The sequence below is a fragment of the Drosophila bipectinata genome, chromosome 2L (genome assembly GCF_030179905.1).
Source record: "Drosophila bipectinata strain 14024-0381.07 chromosome 2L, DbipHiC1v2, whole genome shotgun sequence".
Taxonomy (NCBI): Eukaryota; Metazoa; Arthropoda; class Insecta; order Diptera; family Drosophilidae; genus Drosophila; species Drosophila bipectinata.
Genome location: NC_091736.1, coordinates 12275973 through 12293159, shown reverse-complemented (window position 1 = coordinate 12293159; position 17187 = coordinate 12275973). Strand labels below are relative to the sequence as shown.

The following is a 17187-nucleotide window of genomic DNA, read 5'->3' as shown; positions in this document are numbered from 1 at the left end:
GCTCCACTCGAGTGGTTACAGGGCATGCTCTGTTTGACGGGTGAGGTGGGGCAGGGCAGTGGCAGTACTGGTGCGCTGGTGGGGCTGTTGACGAGTGGGAATTTCTTGATAATCTATCTGACATATAACGAATCGAATTGTGTTGGCGACAGTTGCGCGGATCGGGCCCCTTTGACTTATAGAATATCCCAGGGTGGAGAGTAAAATATTCGCTTTTAATAAAACACTTTCGCTTTCAATCGCCGCTCTTCAAAGCTGACCATTTATCCAAAATCACAGGAGATCAGTGCTCTAGAGGCAGTGGGTATATCTTCCGCATTTGCTTTTCGTTTGGATAAAAAGTGATTTGTAAAATACACTGGACGAAATCATTTTAAAACTTGGCACGACCTGTTGTTTAATTTTCCTAAAGACATATTAACAACTATTAAAAATATGATAACATTTTTATAATATTATCACTTGAGAAGCCAAGCTATATGTAAAGATTTCTAAGGTTTAATAAAAGAAATATTGTGTTTCAGTGCACTTAATGTTTAAACAAATGAATACAAAGCTCAGCGATGATTGCTTATAAACAAATTAACCTCAGAGATACGTAGATACATACAAAAGCCAAACAAACTCGAGTATCTGTGTGTTCGTTGGGGCTGCATGTATGGGTTCACCGTACACATTCCCACTTATCAGCAAATGGCGGAGAGTCTCCAAGAGAAACACTGCCCTCGAATGCTGCTCGCCTATTGGAATTAGTACAAAATAATACCGTATTTCCTAGAAACTTACGCATTCACCGTTACGCCGTATCTCGTTAAGAGAGCCGGAGAAGACCCGACAAAAGGGCATTTTAGTACGATTTCGGTTTACCTCTCAGCTAACATTGAAGATCGCCATTTACTCTCAACTCAACGCCAGCCGGGCCGGGAATTGTTTTTATTTTCTTTAGAAATATTTAACGATACAGCGCGTGAAAAAGTTTAAAACATTTTAAATAGTTTGCTAATTGAACAGGCGATCAGAAAATGGAAGCGCTCTATACAGCTAGCCCCAAAAAAATGCCCAATTGAATTCCCATTGTGATTGTACCACACACATCAACTGATAAACGTGTGCCGGCACACTCGACATTTTCGACTTTCGAGTTAGTCATAACCGAAATGAGCTTATGAAAAGTCGTACGGTTACTCTTGGTTCTAAGAATCAACCTCGTTCGTAGTCCATCTATCCCTCGGGTAATTATTTATAATTACTTGTATTCCCTATCAGTGAAATACCTCGAATTAAAGTGTGCGTGCTTTTAATGCAAAGTATAGGTATATAGTGCAGATATACATATTAATATAGCTTCCATAGATTACATAGAACTCTCTATGTATTCTTCGAAAGATTGATATTCGGCAGAATCCTCTGCTGGTGCTTGAGAGCTATGAGATGCTGCGTCGAAATATGGTTGCAGCTCTGACTCAATCCACGGCAAATAATCGGGAATGTTGACGAAGAGGGTGGGTTTGTTGTCCATGACCCAGTCACTGTTTAAAAGGCTTACACCAGCCAAGACGAAGTTATCGGTTCTACAGACTAGACCTGCACCGATATTCAGAGGAAGGAATGTGTTGAGCTTGTCCTTGCAGCAGATCGTATTATTATCGATTGTCTCGTTAAACTCGGTGAGGCAGTCCACGTTTCCCATCACTACATAGGGTCTCTGCCAAAGGAAGTCCTTCTCGACAGTAATGGATTTGTCCCTTATATTGGTGGAGTTAAGATACCAGCCAACCGTTCCGCAGTACCTTTCTGTGAAAACTTCATTGGGCAGAGGCAGGCATATTGGACGCACATGTAAAAATTCCATTGTAAACGGTGTGGTGAGGTGGATCAGTGCCAATGACAAGTTGGTGGACACGCTGCGGGCAAAGCGATAAATTTGTTCGGTTTCTGTTCGATTCATGATGCCTGCCTCCACTACCAACTGATCGTCTGGCACGTTTTCGATTCCCTTCAAGGCCGTGATAACCACATCGTATCGGATCAGTGTCCCTGTAGCAATGAAATTTTCCGATTCATTCGAGTATATGGCCACCATCCAAGGGTGCAATCTGAATGTCTTTAAATCAGATATGGCACTGAAGTTCAAACTCGTAAGATCATTTTCGGGATGTCCGCATTGGAATCCACTCCAATCGTTAAACGTTTTCTAGGAGTATTAAAGCAAGGCATATTCATATTCAATATTAATTTACTGAATCGAGCACTAGTTTAGTTTTGTTTCTAACTCACTTTGGGTTCGACGGTCACTTTAGGTTCGCTTCCTCGCTCAATTTTGGGTCCCTCGGTCCCAAGATAGCTATAATCGTCAGATTCGTCTTCTTCAGCCGCTATGAAAACGAGAAATGCCAATATCCACAACTTTTTCATTTTTCTCAAGACTGGTGATCTTTTACTTCTGGCTGCTGAATAGCAACTGTCATCCAAACTTGGAATATACACACACAGAGCTTTTTCATAGAGAGCACCATTATCAGCACCATTGTTGAATACATTGATTAAATTAATTGATTACTCATAGTACAATTAATTAAATGATGATTGAAAACATATACATATGTGGCATACACTTATGTTTAGTTTTTGCGCTAGAATTATGTATATACGTCGTTTGAAAGAAAGTGTGTTCTTTTTTTTCGAAATTTGACAGATCTGAGGTCTTCAGAAGGTCAAATACATTATTAAGACAGAGTCGAATATTAATCATAAAAAAAAAAACAGTCGAGTGTACATTTGTATGTGTATAGACTCTAAAGATCTTATAGTGTTCTTCAATTTATTTAAATCTTAAAAACAAAAAACTCCAATAACAAGCTAATAAATAAATTGGCCAAGTTTTCTGACTTGTTATGGTGGGGTTAGTTTATCCGGTTGCGATGGTGGATAACATGTAAGTTTAGTGAGAAGCAGGGTCGTCCACAAAGGACCCACCACTGCCAGCCAGCACCCTCCAACAACTTCCACAATGCTCGAGGGCTACTTAACACGGTGTCAGGTGAGATGAAGGTTGGAAGCTGGGATGGAAGGGGTGCCGGTTGCTGAAGAATGATATTCGGCAGAATCCTTTGCTGGTGCTTGAGAGCTATGAGAAGCTGCGTCGAAATATGGTTGCAGCTCTGACTCAATCCACGGCAAATAATCGGGAATGTTGACGAAGAGGGTGGGTTTGTTGTCCATGACCCAGTCACTGTTTAAAAGGCTTACACCAGCCAAAACGAAGTTATCGGTTCTACAGGCTAAACCTGCACCGATATTCAGAGGAAGGAATGTGTTGAGCTTGTCCTTGCAGCAGATCGTATTATTATCGATTGTCTCGTTAAACTCGGTGAGGCAGTCCACGTTTCCCATCACTACATAGGGTCTCTGCCAAAGGAAGTCCTTCTTGACAGTAATGGATTTGTCCCTTATATTGTCGGAGTTAAAATACCAGCCAACCGTTCCGCAGGATCTTTCTGTGAAAACTTCATTAAGCCGAGGCAGGCATATTGGACGCACATGTGAAAATTGCATTGTAAACGGTGTGGTGAGGTGGATCAGTGCCAATGACAAGTAGATGGACACGCTGCGGGCAAAGCGATAAAGTTGTTTGGTTTCTGTTCGATTCATGATGCCTGCCTCCACTACCAACTGATCGTCTGGCACGTTTTCGATTCCCTTCAAGGCCGTGATAACCACATCGTATCGGATCAGTGTCCCTGTAGCAATGAAATTTTTCGATTCATTCGAGTATATGGCCACCATCCAAGGGTGCAATCTGAATGTCTTTAAATCAGATATGGCACTGAAGTTCAAACTCGTAAGATCATTTTCGCGATGTCCGCATTGGAATCCACTCCAATCGTTAAACGTTTTCTAGGAGTATTAAAGCAAGGCATATTCATATTCAATATTAATTTACTGAATCGAGCACTAGTTTAGTTTTGTTTCTAACTCACTTTGGGTTCGACGGTCACTTTAGGTTCGCTTCCTCGCTCAATTTTGGGTCCCTCGGTCCCAAGATAGCTATAATCGGCAGATTCGTCTTCTTCAGCCGCTATGAAAACGAAAAATGCCAATATCCACAACTTTTTCATTTTTCTCAAGACTGGTGATCTTTTACTTCTGGCTGCTGAATAGCAACTGTCATCCAAACTTGGAATATACACACACAGAGCTTTTTCATAGACAGCACCAGTATCAGCACCATTGTTGAATACATTGATTCATTTAATTGATTACTCATAGTACAATTAATTAAATGATGATTGAAAAAATATACATATGTGGCATACACTTATGTTTAGTTTTAGCGCTAGAATTATGTATATACAACGTTTGAAAGAAAGTGTGTTCTTTTTTTTGCGAAATTTGACAGATCTGAGGTCTTCAGAAGGTCAAATACATTATTAAGACAGAGTCGAATATTAATCATTGAAAAAAAATCAGTCGAGGGTACATTCGTATGTGTATACACTCTTAAGATCTTATAGTGTTCGTCAATTTATTTAAATCTTAAATACAAAAGACTCCAATAACAAGCTAATAAATAAATTGGCCAAGTTTTCTGACTTGTTATGGTGGGGTTAGTTTATCCGGTTGCGATGTTGGATAACATGTAAGTTTAGTGAGAAGCAGGGTCGTCCACAAAGGACCCACCACTGCCAGCCAGCACCCTCCAACAACTTCCACAATACTCGAGGGCTACTTAACACGGTGTCAGGTGAGATGAAGGTTGGAAGCTGGGATGGAAGGGGTGCTGGTTGCTGGATGGGTAAATCGGATACCCGGGCACGGTGCCTGTTGCACTTTTTGCACATAATCATGTCACATGAACGGACGACAGGCCAGGATATGAACAACAAGCCATCCTCCACTTTTCTCGGTCTTGGCAACATGTGACGCTTTGCTTTGGCTGCCCCTTACAAAAAATACTATATATATATATATATTATATATATGGGGAAGGAGTGCAGACTTTGAGGACCTTCCAGCTTATTTCCCGACAGTTTGCTGCTTCCTCGCTCAACTTTTCACTTTATGTTTATGTTGTGTGTTGTGGGCTGTGACGTTGGCCACTGACACTTGGCTCCTGTTGCTGCTTTTCCTGTTCTTCCGGCTTTTCCTGCTACTGGTGCTGCTACTGGTGGTGCTACTGCTACTGGTGCTTTTCCGGCTCCTGTCGCCTGTCTCGTTCTTTTCACAAGCGGATGTGACCGGAGTGGTGGCACCTGGACACGATGGGTGTTAAAATAACAGGCACCGAACATATTGACTTTTAAAATAAGCAGTATGGCGGTAAATTTTTATGAAACCCCAACACCTTCCTTCTCCAGTTTCTTTTCCTGCCCGGTATGTTCCAGACAGCTGAGTGATTTATATATATTGTTTAATATTATTATGGCTGGCAGGTGGCCATTCGAATCAGCTTCTGCCTTGGCTCTGTTCCGGCCGACGGATGTGCAAAATGCGAAAAATTGAGCACATTACATGCTCGGACTCAGATCCCGTATCCATGTCCATGTCCATGTCCTTGTTCATGTCCATGTCCACGTGTGGTTGGCAATAATTGTTATAGTAAGCGGTTGGAAGAATGCGGGCCAAATGATGAAGTGACGGCCCACAGACTGAAGTTTGGCCTGATCTGACAAGATCGGGAGCATTTAATAGTATTTCGAACTATCCAGAGGCCTTTGATGCTTGATGAAAGAGCAACGACAGGTAATAATTGCCTTGAAAACTTTGTGAAATTAAATATATGTACATTTGAAAATAAATATCACTTAGTTAATGTACGTTTTATCCACTTTGTTTAAACACAAGTCTTCACCAAATTGGAATATTCAATAAAAGCAGATGAGCTTATAACGAACAATGCCACTAACCGTTTTATTTATGCATTACCCGGAACTGGATAAATGGTTCAAGGGGAAAATCAATTAATAAATGAATAAATGCGCCCGCAATTAATTTTCATTTTGCGTAACGCCCAATTCTTGCCCGTTCCAGATTGATTGCATTTTAAATGTGTTTGTTGAATCCCTGAAACCCTTTCTTCGAACAATATAACCACGAAAAGGGTTTAATTCCGGCCCAAAAGTATACCTTGTATGTGTCGTACAATAATATTAAAGTTTTGGTCAAAAACTTTTGGGAAAGTTAATTGTAACACAAAGAAAATTTAGTACTACCTTTTAACAAGGTACTATTTATAAGAACATTTAGTAGTTCATAGGCCTCCATTAGTTGTATCTCCACCAAGGATGTCTTATCTTTGACAGATTTGTTCTATTAATATTCAGAAGGATTAAGGATATCCCAGCTAATAAATTAGAGGATTAATCAGTCGGCTTGAAAACTATGCCGCCTTTACAAACCGCAAAGTGTAATTGAGGCGTTGCGCCGGTATCTTCGTGGCTTTCGTGGTGCCAATTAGAAACGTAAAGGGTAGAGATTTTCAAAGGCAACACCAGAGCGGAGCAGGCGTAGGATCTCCCGGCTTTGAAATTCAATTCAGAAAATGAAATTCAAGTATCAAAAGAAACACCAGCCGCTCGACCCAATTAAACAAGCACTACGACTCTTAGCATGTGGTGAGTGAAATGAAATGGACTTTGGAAGGCGTTTAGATATAATATTATTAATTACTAGTCTTGAAATTGAGTTTGTGTTCCTCTTGTATTAAAGTATTAATTGGTAATAAGGTAATATTAATTTTTTCGCAGCCCTTGGAAAGGCTTTTCTCTACTTGGGAACTCCGGCCCTTTGCCCGCTCCACCAGACGTGTTCGTTATCACAGCTCCACTGCCAGTATCTAGGCGTGTGTCCCTTCTGCAGGCCGTGCACTCTTTCCGTATCGAGGATCCCGAAAACATGCTTGAATCGGTACTCTTCGTGCTAAGGCAGTTCTATAAATTCGTCTGCCCCCTGCAAATCTTCTATGAAATCGAGGAAATGGAACGGACCGACTGCAGGGAGGAACGGGAAATCTGGTATGAAATTTAAGATTCGGCGACATGACAACCAAACAAATTGATTAATGGCTGGCAATAAAGAGATCCCTCGTTTTTTTGCTCCGAGTTGCCAGTGGAGATGAGGCTGCTCAACTCGACTCCGATTCGCACATAATTTTCGCATAAATTGTCAAATAATTTAAAGCCTCTCCAATTGAGCAGGAGTCAAGGTAACTGGGCCCTAAGCCTTCAAATGAAATTTATTGCCCAGGCATTAGATGGCGGGTGGCTGGTTGAGGGTTTACTGGATGGGTGGGTGGGTGTCTCCTACTATCAGGCATCATTGAGTGTCGTTGAAATGCCAGTAATTGCGTATTAAAATTATACACCAGAGACCATTTGTCTAATGAAATGTAGCCGTGTCTGTGAGCTAATTAGGTTGTCGTTCTCCCCCTCTTGGCGTCGTATTTATGCAAAGTAATTGAAGAACTACGGACTATTGCCCCAGGGGACTAAGAGTTGTGCTCATAATCACTGGCAATTCTGGGTAAGATTTTAATTTTCTGCCTGACGAGGCCGAAGCATAACCGGGCAAGGAGGTGCACTGCGGAAATTGTCACCTCGGATATTCAATATCTCTACTTTGCAATTCAAATGCGATTCCACTGACCTCCCTTTGACCTCGTTTCAGGCATTTCAATAAGCTTCTTTTTGCCAGTTGCACACCCAATAGGCAATTTGTTTTTCTTGTCGGAAACAAACCGCCCTCGCCCTCGCCCTCGTCCTCGCCCCGCCCACACACGCACAACAACACATCACAACAAACTTGTCCTGAGAAGCTCTGACATGTTTTCCGCCCTTTTCCTATGTCTTTTTTCCTGCCGCCCCAGCAGTTGACACAATTTGACTTTTGGCATCCAAACGTTCTAACAACGTGAACTTTTGAACTAATCTATTTGTATTTGATTAACTTTGTAGCAACAAAGCTGACGTTTTTGTTGTCCTCTTTATGTGTGTTTTTCCCTTCGCTCCTCACCTGTCTAGGTGGAAATGATGGTAGGCACTGATGTGATGCAGGTCATGGAAGTTTTAGGGGCTTTTTAGGGGCTATTCCTCGAGAAGTATGTGGTGCTTTAAAAGGATAAAAAGACAAGAGTCCTAATAAAAAAACGAATAGCTTGTAACTATAAGATGACCATTGAAAGTACCATTGATTGGCTCTTCTTGAGAGACCCACTGATTATCGTGATTATCGTAATTGCATTAACTATATATATGACATTGCTTCCAGAAACCGTTGCCAATTATGAGGATATTTGAGTCCACTCCCCCTTGCTGTCATTAATACCGCAAATTAGAAGGGACGGAGCGGAGGAGCCGAGCTCAACTAATAACTTCTACTTGCGTAAACAGCCCGTAAACCAATTTCTCCCGGCTGTGCTTTCATTAGCGCTGCCCGACCGGCCAAAGCCACCACCCTCAGGAAGCCATCCCCCTGACTTTCGACTTCTAGGTTCGGCCTTGGCTGTGACTAAACGATTATTGGACTCTCCCCCGTGAGCGTGTGCACTCAGTGGGGTTATAGTCAAAGTCCCGGCCAGCTAAAGCCGCTGCCCCGTCGAATGCCAGATTTGTTAATTATGCACGTTATAATTAATGCTCGCCATCCCCACGCCCAGTCTCTTGTCTCTGCCCACCGGTATCACACTTGCCGGCTAATTGTCAATAAATTTGCCAGCTCAAAATATCATTTTCAACCTCCTGCTGTCATGCTGGCTGTCAGTTGTGCTTAATGCTTAAATGAAATCTAATCACGTTCTAATGTCAGTTAAGCATGATAGCGTCCCGCCCTCAGAACACGATTCCAGCTCTCCCCGTGACTTTTCCTTCCAGCTCTGTTCCCGTCTAGTTGTATTCCATTTCCGCCACTTAAGTGGGCCACTCGCCCCGTCTACTGTACAATTCTTTTTGGCAGTAAGCCAGTTGCGAAAATTTGCATCCATTGGGGATGGCTATCATGCAATTGAAGGGGCGTTATGTCACTGAGAGACCAGGCATAAATCAGAATTACCAAGTTGTCTTTAAAAATATAGTCTAGAATATCTAAGCAAAGTAATGGCCAAATTTATTCCGATTTACTTTAAAAAATGATTCTAATTTATACCAAGTGTTCAAGCTTTAATATTTGGGACATTTGGGATAATGTTTATACATCCATGGGATGAGTTCAGGTCAGACTACCCGCTCTGATGTCAAAGTTTCATGAAATAGTGCAACTGGATGTAAAACTCCCTCGGTGGAGCCCCTTTTTGCAGCATGCTTAATAACTTTTCATTTGAAAATGACGCCGGAGGGGCTGGGAAAGTATTTCGCTTTCAAATTAGCAAACGGTTTTCCCTTCAAAAATCTAGTTAATTAGCGTTCAACAACAAACAACTCGGGGTGGAACAACAGCGTCATCATCATCGTCGTCGTCGCACAACTTTTTCGGCGCGAAATAGTCGACTAGCTGCGGAGATGCCACGCCCCCTAGTCTGCAGTCCACTTAGCCGCCCACAGGGAACGGAAAAGTATGTAATGCAAAAGTGCTCGTGAATTAAGCAATTAGGAAGGAAGTGGGAAATGGCAGGCGAAATAAAAGCACAGAATTAGCAGGAATCCTCTTCCCGAGTAGCCTATATTGGTGTCCAAATCCAATACTTCCCCCCCACCACTAATTGACCAATATTTCGGAACTGGATTCATCGACTTTAGGAAGAGTCCTTGGCGATGACTTTGGTCTTGCTTGGAAGTTGTTATCCCCCTCGGTCTGGCATTCGTACTCGTAGGCATTCCAATCCCGGCAATAATAAAGCCAATAAATTGAATTTATTTCAGCCATCTACCAATTCCAATTTAGAGCATAAGCTTCCCTAACAAATGTTGCTTAAAGTAAGGTAAGTTCTTATAAGTAAGTTCTTACTATAATGATAAATGGTTTTAAAGTAGTATACGAATAGTTAAGATGAGTAGAGTGACATTTTCGATAACCAATTAATTAAATTTTTTTAATATATTTTAAGGATATAAGCCAATCAGTTATAATAGCATGTACCTTTAGCTTGTAAAATAAAACAATCATTTTATTCCGAATATTTCTAGAGTACTCCCAATTCGATTATGCCCACATTCCTGTTTTCCTTAACTTTTCTCGACTGCTTTTTGGCACATTGCTTATTGATTATTTTTACTAATTTATGTGCTAATAAAATTGTCAATTTGTATGCGTGCAGTAGCGTTTCGAATTGAAGCGAATTCTTCTGCTGCGAGTGGCTCAGTCTGGGGCCAGAAAAAAAAACGGTGGCTTGGCTGACAGGACCATTAGACTTAAGTGTCTTCTGCTGGCCAGCGGTTGGGCTCCCCACGGCCTTCCATCCCCCCCCAATATCAATGCCCTTACCCCTGTGAGCTCTGTTGCCCCTCTCTTTTCATTTCATCCTTGTGCCAGAGGGCAGAGTGCCAAAGGCGCTTACAGGACATCTCTGAAAATGATTTTCCGCTGAAAGCCATGCGACTGCCCCTTGGCTTTAGTTTCAGATTTCCGGTGGATGTCTGCCTTTCAGGCCGGGCTGTTCAACTGGCTTATTATGCAGCATTTGAGTTTAAATACGGGCGCATGGATTTCGCCAATTGCCCTGGGACTATTGATAATCTTTTGCAGTAAGCGATTGGATCAGTATAAATGCAAATATGGTTGGGAAATATGGCATGATTGGGAATTGCATGGGAAGGAAACTGAAATAGATTCCCAAAGGCTCGAACTAAAGACATACATTTTCTAAATTAAGACCCATATGGGGCAAATATCTGCACCGAAGGTCTACAGCTTGTTCGGCTTGATCGGGATTCTATAAAGGAAAGTACACCCGCCCCATCTCTTAAGTCTCAAGTCCGTGATATAAACAATATTTTCGCACACTTTCCTGAAGCACCAATTTCCACTTAGCAAACCTTTCTGACTTTTACACCATTTGCGCCCGTGGAAGGTTGGGAAAAAAGGAATCCATCCCCTTGAGCAAACCACTTGATGATGAAGACATTTTGCCGGCTAAAAAATCGTATTTACAACATAATTTACACTTTAAATGGATGAGCGGTGGTGGCGGAAAAAAAGGAACCTCGGGTCCTCCGAGCATCGAAGGAAGGTGTGATGGAACTGGGGGGCCGTAAACCCCATTCAAAGTGCTGCCACTCAAGGGGCACTTCGGCATAGTGGTCCCCGGGAATGGGTAGTAGCCGGGTGCTGCAAAGAAATGGCACAGTTTTACGCTCTTTAATGGCGTACTTTTAGTGGTCAATGCAATGGCTGCCGCAACAACGACAAAATCGGGAACATTAACCAGGCCTTCATCCGGCGACAGAAGCATAAAGAAATGGCAAACTGACCCGGCGAAATGACGGACAAACCATCGCCGCCGCCACTGCCATCGACTTTCCAAGCTCCTGTCCCCCCCTGTTCGCGCCAGCTCGTTCGACTTGTTAAATTATGTAAAAATATAATTTTCCCTCAAAAGGCATTTGGCGGCGGAAAAGGGAAGGTGAAAATTGTATTACTGGCAGTGGAGTTGAGTTTTTCACTCCCTTTTGATATCGTTCTGCGAAAATTGAATAAAAATAAAATTGTAATGTGTTTGCACCACACCGAGATGATGATGAATTTGCGGTTGGGAGCTGGAATTGAAATTAAAGGAGAAGTCACAAAAAGGACTCTTAATGAGGTAAGACATTTGAGCTTGATGCAGCTTCTGGCTTTCGATGTCTTGACGAAAAAACTGTTGCCAGTAAGTACATCAAAGTAAGTAAGTATAATATGTTCTGAAGCCCATATCTTTGATTGGTTTTGGGCCTGCATCAAGGCCAGTGCAAATAGAACTTAATTTTGATCAAATTGAAACATAAGAATTATGTTCTATTAGCTTTCTCGAAATAAACACAAACAGAGCTAATGTTTAATCGTAAAAACAGTGAGTAGCTGCTATTGTCAATACTGTATTATTTATACCAGACCTCTCAGGGCCAAACGAATGTACACTGAGTGGCCAAACAGTTTGGGACTGGCCCGTTGACTGTTTACATTCGATCTGCTTGCATTATGCATGACAAATCTGCTAATATATTTGCTCAAATATTAACCGATATGGGAACCGGGGAGGGGCAGGTGCTTTTGGCCCACTTACGCCTTATTGATTCTGTGGCCCACAGCATCAGCTAATTGTGTCAGCTTTCGATCAGGGTTTATTGCAGGCCAAGCCGGCCCCCAAAATACGATTTCGTGACGCACAAAAATTGCCTTTCGTCCTGCCGAAAAGGACTCCAAAGAGCCAGAAGTGGTTGCGGGGGGCGATGGCATCGAAGCACTCAGAGCTAGCTAGTCGAATGTGGAACACATTGTGGCCCTATTGCTTTTAGCCGGAGCTCGCTTCTTGTTTATTTGTTTGTTTGACTGATTTGCTGTTGTTTATTTTGATTTCCGGCTCAAATGCTCAGCGCACGAGGCACGGGCAGCGGGTGTCCTTGTCGATTTCTACATTGATTGTGTTGTCGCAGCAGGAGTTCGATTTCCTCTCCGGGACGAGTGTGTGTTTGTGCTGCAGCAGATTAGTGTTGACAAACAGGCAAATGGCAAAGGTGATGGCCTGTTACTGTGGCGGCATCATCAGGGCCTGGTAATCCCATGAACACCTACCCATCCGTACCGTTTTCAGGACTTCACAGCCCGAAAAGCTTTTGTTTAACGCCCCCATCAGCTGCCTCAAAGGGAATCCCGTCCGGGCCATCGGAAACGCCAATTCAATTGCCCTCGATAAAGAGGTTTCTCAACGATTCCTTCCTCCAAACTGTCTCCTACGTTACAGTTCGGTTCGGTTCGTTCAGCGCAGTTAATTTGGCATTATTTGCATAAAAAATGCATTAATATGAAATTTATGTATTTGTTTTGTATTTTTTTGCCCTCAGATTGGCCCCGTTAATGTGTCACCAGGTCGTAATTCTCGTTTTACAGTAAAGCATAAACCGAGTTCAGCTCAGACACGGAATAACTTTTAGTTGTTCGGTAAAAAATGTTGAATATTTCATTTTTATGCCCCTGGTTTTTTTTCACGGCTCATCGTTAAAGCCTTGGAGCTTATATTGATAATTTGAATGGTGGTCATTATATTTTCTATGGCAACTTAAATAAACATGACCATATAATCATTATTACGACTTTGGACAATCAATCGGATTTAAAAGAAATTAAGGACGAATTCAACAAAAGAAACTTGCATTTCTGAAACTTGTTACAAAATAAAATCATACAAATGTACACACATAATGACCAAAGTTAAACACTGGCTCTGGCACACAATCAAAAGGAAATTAAATTAAAATTTAATCCCTACTCTGAGACTGTATTCTGTTTGCATTTGGGTGGAGATGAAAACTAGCAATGGGCAACCGTCGGCGCGACGCCCATAAAATGTTAATTCAGCAGAAATTATGTTGCAGGCAGCTGCATTTTTAAGATGGACTCGGACTCGGGATGCCCATACATTAAGGCAGCCGTAATGCCGAAAAAGGAAGTGCGGAAAATTTCATTAAGGGTGCAAATGAAAAAGTAATTACAAGCAATTATAAACACGTCTATTCCACACATGTACACCGTATACCGACACATAACTCGCATGTCCAAAGCACAACTCCCAAAAACGAAGTGTAGCCAAAATGATCGCCAACTTTTCGCAGCCAACTTTTGCAAGCAATTAAATATATTTGTCACTTCAAAATGGGTGACAAGCCAGGACCTTACCGAAACCGCAACAGAACCGAATCGAGTGGTGCAGGCTGCTGTGGCTGTCAAACATTAAACTTTGCAGCATGTCTCAAATGTTTGGCCCAAGACGCAAGTTGCCGGCTCCATTCGGCAATGCAAAGAAACCTTCAACCTCAACATAAAGTTGCCCAGTAACTGGCACTCGTGAAAAGTTGGAAAGTTTCATTTTTCCTCGCCTCGCCTCGCCACGCCGTAACTAACTGCTGCTCCCGCAAAAGGGAAAATTTATAAAGTTTTAATCATGTAGAGCATTAACAACTCATACTGATCTGTGGGTGTGTGCAATGCACACATCAATCAAGCTGTTCCCAAAGTGGGAAATATAATTAAACACAGTATGGTGTTCAGATTGAGATTGCAAAGTGCGCTATAAATTCAAACTAAATTAGTACTTGTAAACAAAACAATAATAAAGCTTTTATCCTGTGAGAACAGGTATTTTTAGAGCCAGTTAGGCTTTAATCTAGTGCGTCCCGTAAATAATAGAAAATTCTTAAATAACATTTCGATATGCTCAATAGAAGTTGGTTTAAGCCAAATAGTAACCACACCGAAAGACAAAAACCGAACCAATTCAGAAACTTTTTGCCGATTCACCCCCAGACCAAATTCCTGTTTCCGGTTTTTGGGGCGGTAGCCAGCAGGACACTCTGAGTGCAGCCAAGTGGAATCAATTAATCTTTTCTCGCAAACATTTGCCAGCGGACCCAAGCCGAAAAAACCAACACCAACATGCTGACATCTAAGGAGTCTGAAAATGTGTGACCGGGATGGGGTTTCCGGCCCCCGGCCTCCCATTCCTGTTCTGAGTGAAACGTTTCAAGAAAGTGCAGCTTGCAGCCATGAAAAATGATAAATTTCACTTTGTAGCTCTCCCGCTTTTAGCCATACCCCCTTTTGGCCCTTTTGAGCCCTGCTTCCCCGTGCTATTTTATTATTTATCAAGCTTATTACGAAAGCAGCAGCATCCACCAGGGAGCGAAAACAGACTTCAGCTGCAACTGTGCAACACCCTGGGAGCCACCGCCCTGGACTGGGCGGGTTTGCCGCTTGGTTTGATATTGAAAAATTATTGCTTTTTATGAAATAGTGTCATAAATTATTCGTAATACATTAACAATTATTTAGTAGTTGTTTTCTCCCTGGCTCGCCGTCATCTACTCAAATTCGTGATATATGGCCAGTACTTACTCAAGCGAGTCTCGACACACAAGAGGATAAAAGTTAATTTCATTTTGCAATCACTTACCTAAACTAAGAGTAGAGATGGATGGAGCTTAGTGAAAACAAAAAAACAAAACCTTAAAGCCTTAGAGAATGGTATAGCCTCATTACCCATTACCCTTAAATCTGTTACAGTAATTGTGAGTCTGGAATTATGAGCTAATAAACTTAACAATTAGGGAATTAAAACTGAAAACCGACAAAATCTTGCCACAATTACTTGTTTACCTTGTTCAAGGATCTGAAACCAATGAAAAGCCTACTCAATTGTTTCAGTCACAACCCCACAGTCACTACTTCGTTGCATGGAAGCCTCGACAGTTTGCCATAAAGTGGAGATTAATCTTGAGCCAGACTTTATGTCACATTATGCTTCCCCTTTTGGCATATTTACATCGACAAGGGAAGCCATCAGGCGAGTAAACACCTCAAGGGGCTCCTGCCAAGGACACTTTTATTGATTTATCACGTCTGGCGTGAGTTATAATTGGATGCCAAGTGGCAGGGGGTTAAGGGGATCCGTGGGGTCTGCAGGATCTGTGTCCCATCAAGTGCAAAGTCGGCCCGGAATAAGTGACGTCTCCGGGGCAGATTTATGGCATATTTTACGAGGGCCTCTTGCCGCTTGCCGTGGCTCCTTAAAGCCTTTTTTGGCTGTTGCAAATTGGCTGATTAGCTGATGAAAGTGTAATTAAATTTTCGAGGCGGCGCTTTGAGACGAGTGATTTATTCGTAAGAAGCCGCATAATATTCCTTAAATTTATTAATTATGTCTCATTAATTTGCAAGCACATGACGATGCCAGAGGGTGCCAGAGATACAGGCTTTCATGGGAAGTTTGAGCGGATTTTAAATCGTACTCCTATACCAGACCAATTTCAATTAAATTTATTTCGATATTCAATGTTCCCTTAAAATCTCATATTTATGGATGTATTTACTCTTGGGTGCGAAACTGTAGTAGGGCTGAATAGCCGGGGCTGTCAAAACAACCCAGAGTCAATAAACCCGGCACTCTGGAATATTTTAGGGAAGCGATTTTTAATAATTTTGCTGGCACCTAAAGGAAAACAAACACTACAGTAACTGAATGTTTTGGTCAACCGGGGAAATGTTTACCCTGTGTCGGCGCCGAAAATTTTGTCAAAATATAAACAAAAATCGGCGGGCAATTAAAGAGGAGAGTAAAGTGCCTTTCGTGTTAAAGGGAGCTACCACCCTTTAACCGACATTCAATGGGATCAGAAATGAAGATAGCGTCCATAAGAGAGAGAACTGAACCCATTACCCGTAATATTACACACATTTGCCTAGCCGTCAGCAAACTGGCTTTAATGGCAGTCCCGCATCCTTCCCCTTCCTCGAAAGGCGGAAGCACTTCAGGAGCAAGTGCGAAAGAAGGAGGTAAACCGCAGGCCATCCTTGACTTCCTGGCCCAGCACATATGCTTATAATGGCTTTTTGCAACTGCCACTCGCACCCCAACGAGCAACTAGCAATTGCCAGCCAACAAGTAACTATGTATGTATGTCCGCAGGACGTCGGGACTCTAGGACACCAGGAATACCCCGAGTCTACTCGCGTCTAGCACCGCCATTGTAGTAGCTGGTGTTCGTTAGAGTTAATCGGTGATGGCTAGAAACTTTTCAAGGATGGGAGGGTATATGTGATCACTGATTACTGATCAAATTTTTACTATTTACGGTTTTAGTTGATCAATAATTGCTTTTTATGAGAAGGAAAGGCCTCAAATTTTGAGGAATATGTCGAATATTCTATAGCCACCAGTAAACTGTATTCATAATTATGTTGTAAGAGTATGGCGGATTCATCAGGATACAATCCTTTTTCCTCAGTTGTTTTTGTCATTTATGTTGCCGCTGTTTGTTGCTGCCGTGTCCGTGGCTCGTGTACTTTAATTGCGCCCTTTGCAGCAAATGTTGTTAACACACACACTGTCGCTCCGGCTTTTACAGCCGGAAGTCAATGACTTTTTGCCGGCGAACCTCCGTCGGTTAAAATATAAATAGAGACGTTACCACTGGCTTAAGCCTGGCCCGGCGCCCGGCACATGTTGTTTTTGTTTCGGCGCATAATATGACCTTTGCCATCGCTGGAGCGTGGGGACATTAAGTCATT

The 17187-nt window shown here is 42.2% G+C and overlaps 4 protein-coding genes across 5 annotated transcripts in view; 1 reads left to right on the top strand and 3 right to left on the bottom strand.

Annotated features, from left to right (window-relative positions):
* Nucleotides 1-17187, bottom strand: part of beat-Ib (beaten path Ib) — a 33884-nt gene that overhangs the window by 6430 nt on the left and 10267 nt on the right. The gene's annotated exons all lie outside the window — the stretch shown is intronic.
* On the bottom strand, nucleotides 1295-2446 carry LOC108125477 (plasminogen-like). Its single transcript, XM_017241689.3, has 2 exons — nucleotides 2278-2446; nucleotides 1295-2194 (listed from the first exon to the last, which is right to left on the bottom strand). Exons 1-2 carry the CDS (start codon nucleotides 2413-2415, stop codon nucleotides 1355-1357), a joined length of 978 nt encoding a protein of 325 aa, XP_017097178.2. The 5' UTR covers nucleotides 2416-2446; the 3' UTR covers nucleotides 1295-1354.
* On the bottom strand, nucleotides 3037-4118 carry LOC138925717 (inactive CLIP domain-containing serine protease A8-like). Its single transcript, XM_070276852.1, has 2 exons — nucleotides 3981-4118; nucleotides 3037-3897 (listed from the first exon to the last, which is right to left on the bottom strand). Exons 1-2 carry the CDS (start codon nucleotides 4116-4118, stop codon nucleotides 3037-3039), a joined length of 999 nt encoding a protein of 332 aa, XP_070132953.1.
* On the top strand, nucleotides 6457-7132 carry LOC108125479 (uncharacterized). Its single transcript, XM_017241691.3, has 2 exons — nucleotides 6457-6614; nucleotides 6747-7132. Exons 1-2 carry the CDS (start codon nucleotides 6610-6612, stop codon nucleotides 7024-7026), a joined length of 285 nt encoding a protein of 94 aa, XP_017097180.2. The 5' UTR covers nucleotides 6457-6609; the 3' UTR covers nucleotides 7027-7132.

Excerpts from the sequence above, each read along its gene's own strand:
- LOC108125477 (XM_017241689.3), bottom strand. The coding sequence starts at position 2,415 with ATGAAAAAGTTGTGGATATTGGCATTTCTCGTTTTCATAGCGGCTGAA. Across the intron at positions 2,195-2,277 it reads AAGTGACCGTCGAACCCAAA|AAAACGTTTAACGATTGGAG; the intron begins GTGAGTTAGAAA and ends TAATACTCCTAG.
- LOC138925717 (XM_070276852.1), bottom strand. The coding sequence starts at position 4,118 with ATGAAAAAGTTGTGGATATTGGCATTTTTCGTTTTCATAGCGGCTGAA. Across the intron at positions 3,898-3,980 it reads AAGTGACCGTCGAACCCAAA|AAAACGTTTAACGATTGGAG; the intron begins GTGAGTTAGAAA and ends TAATACTCCTAG.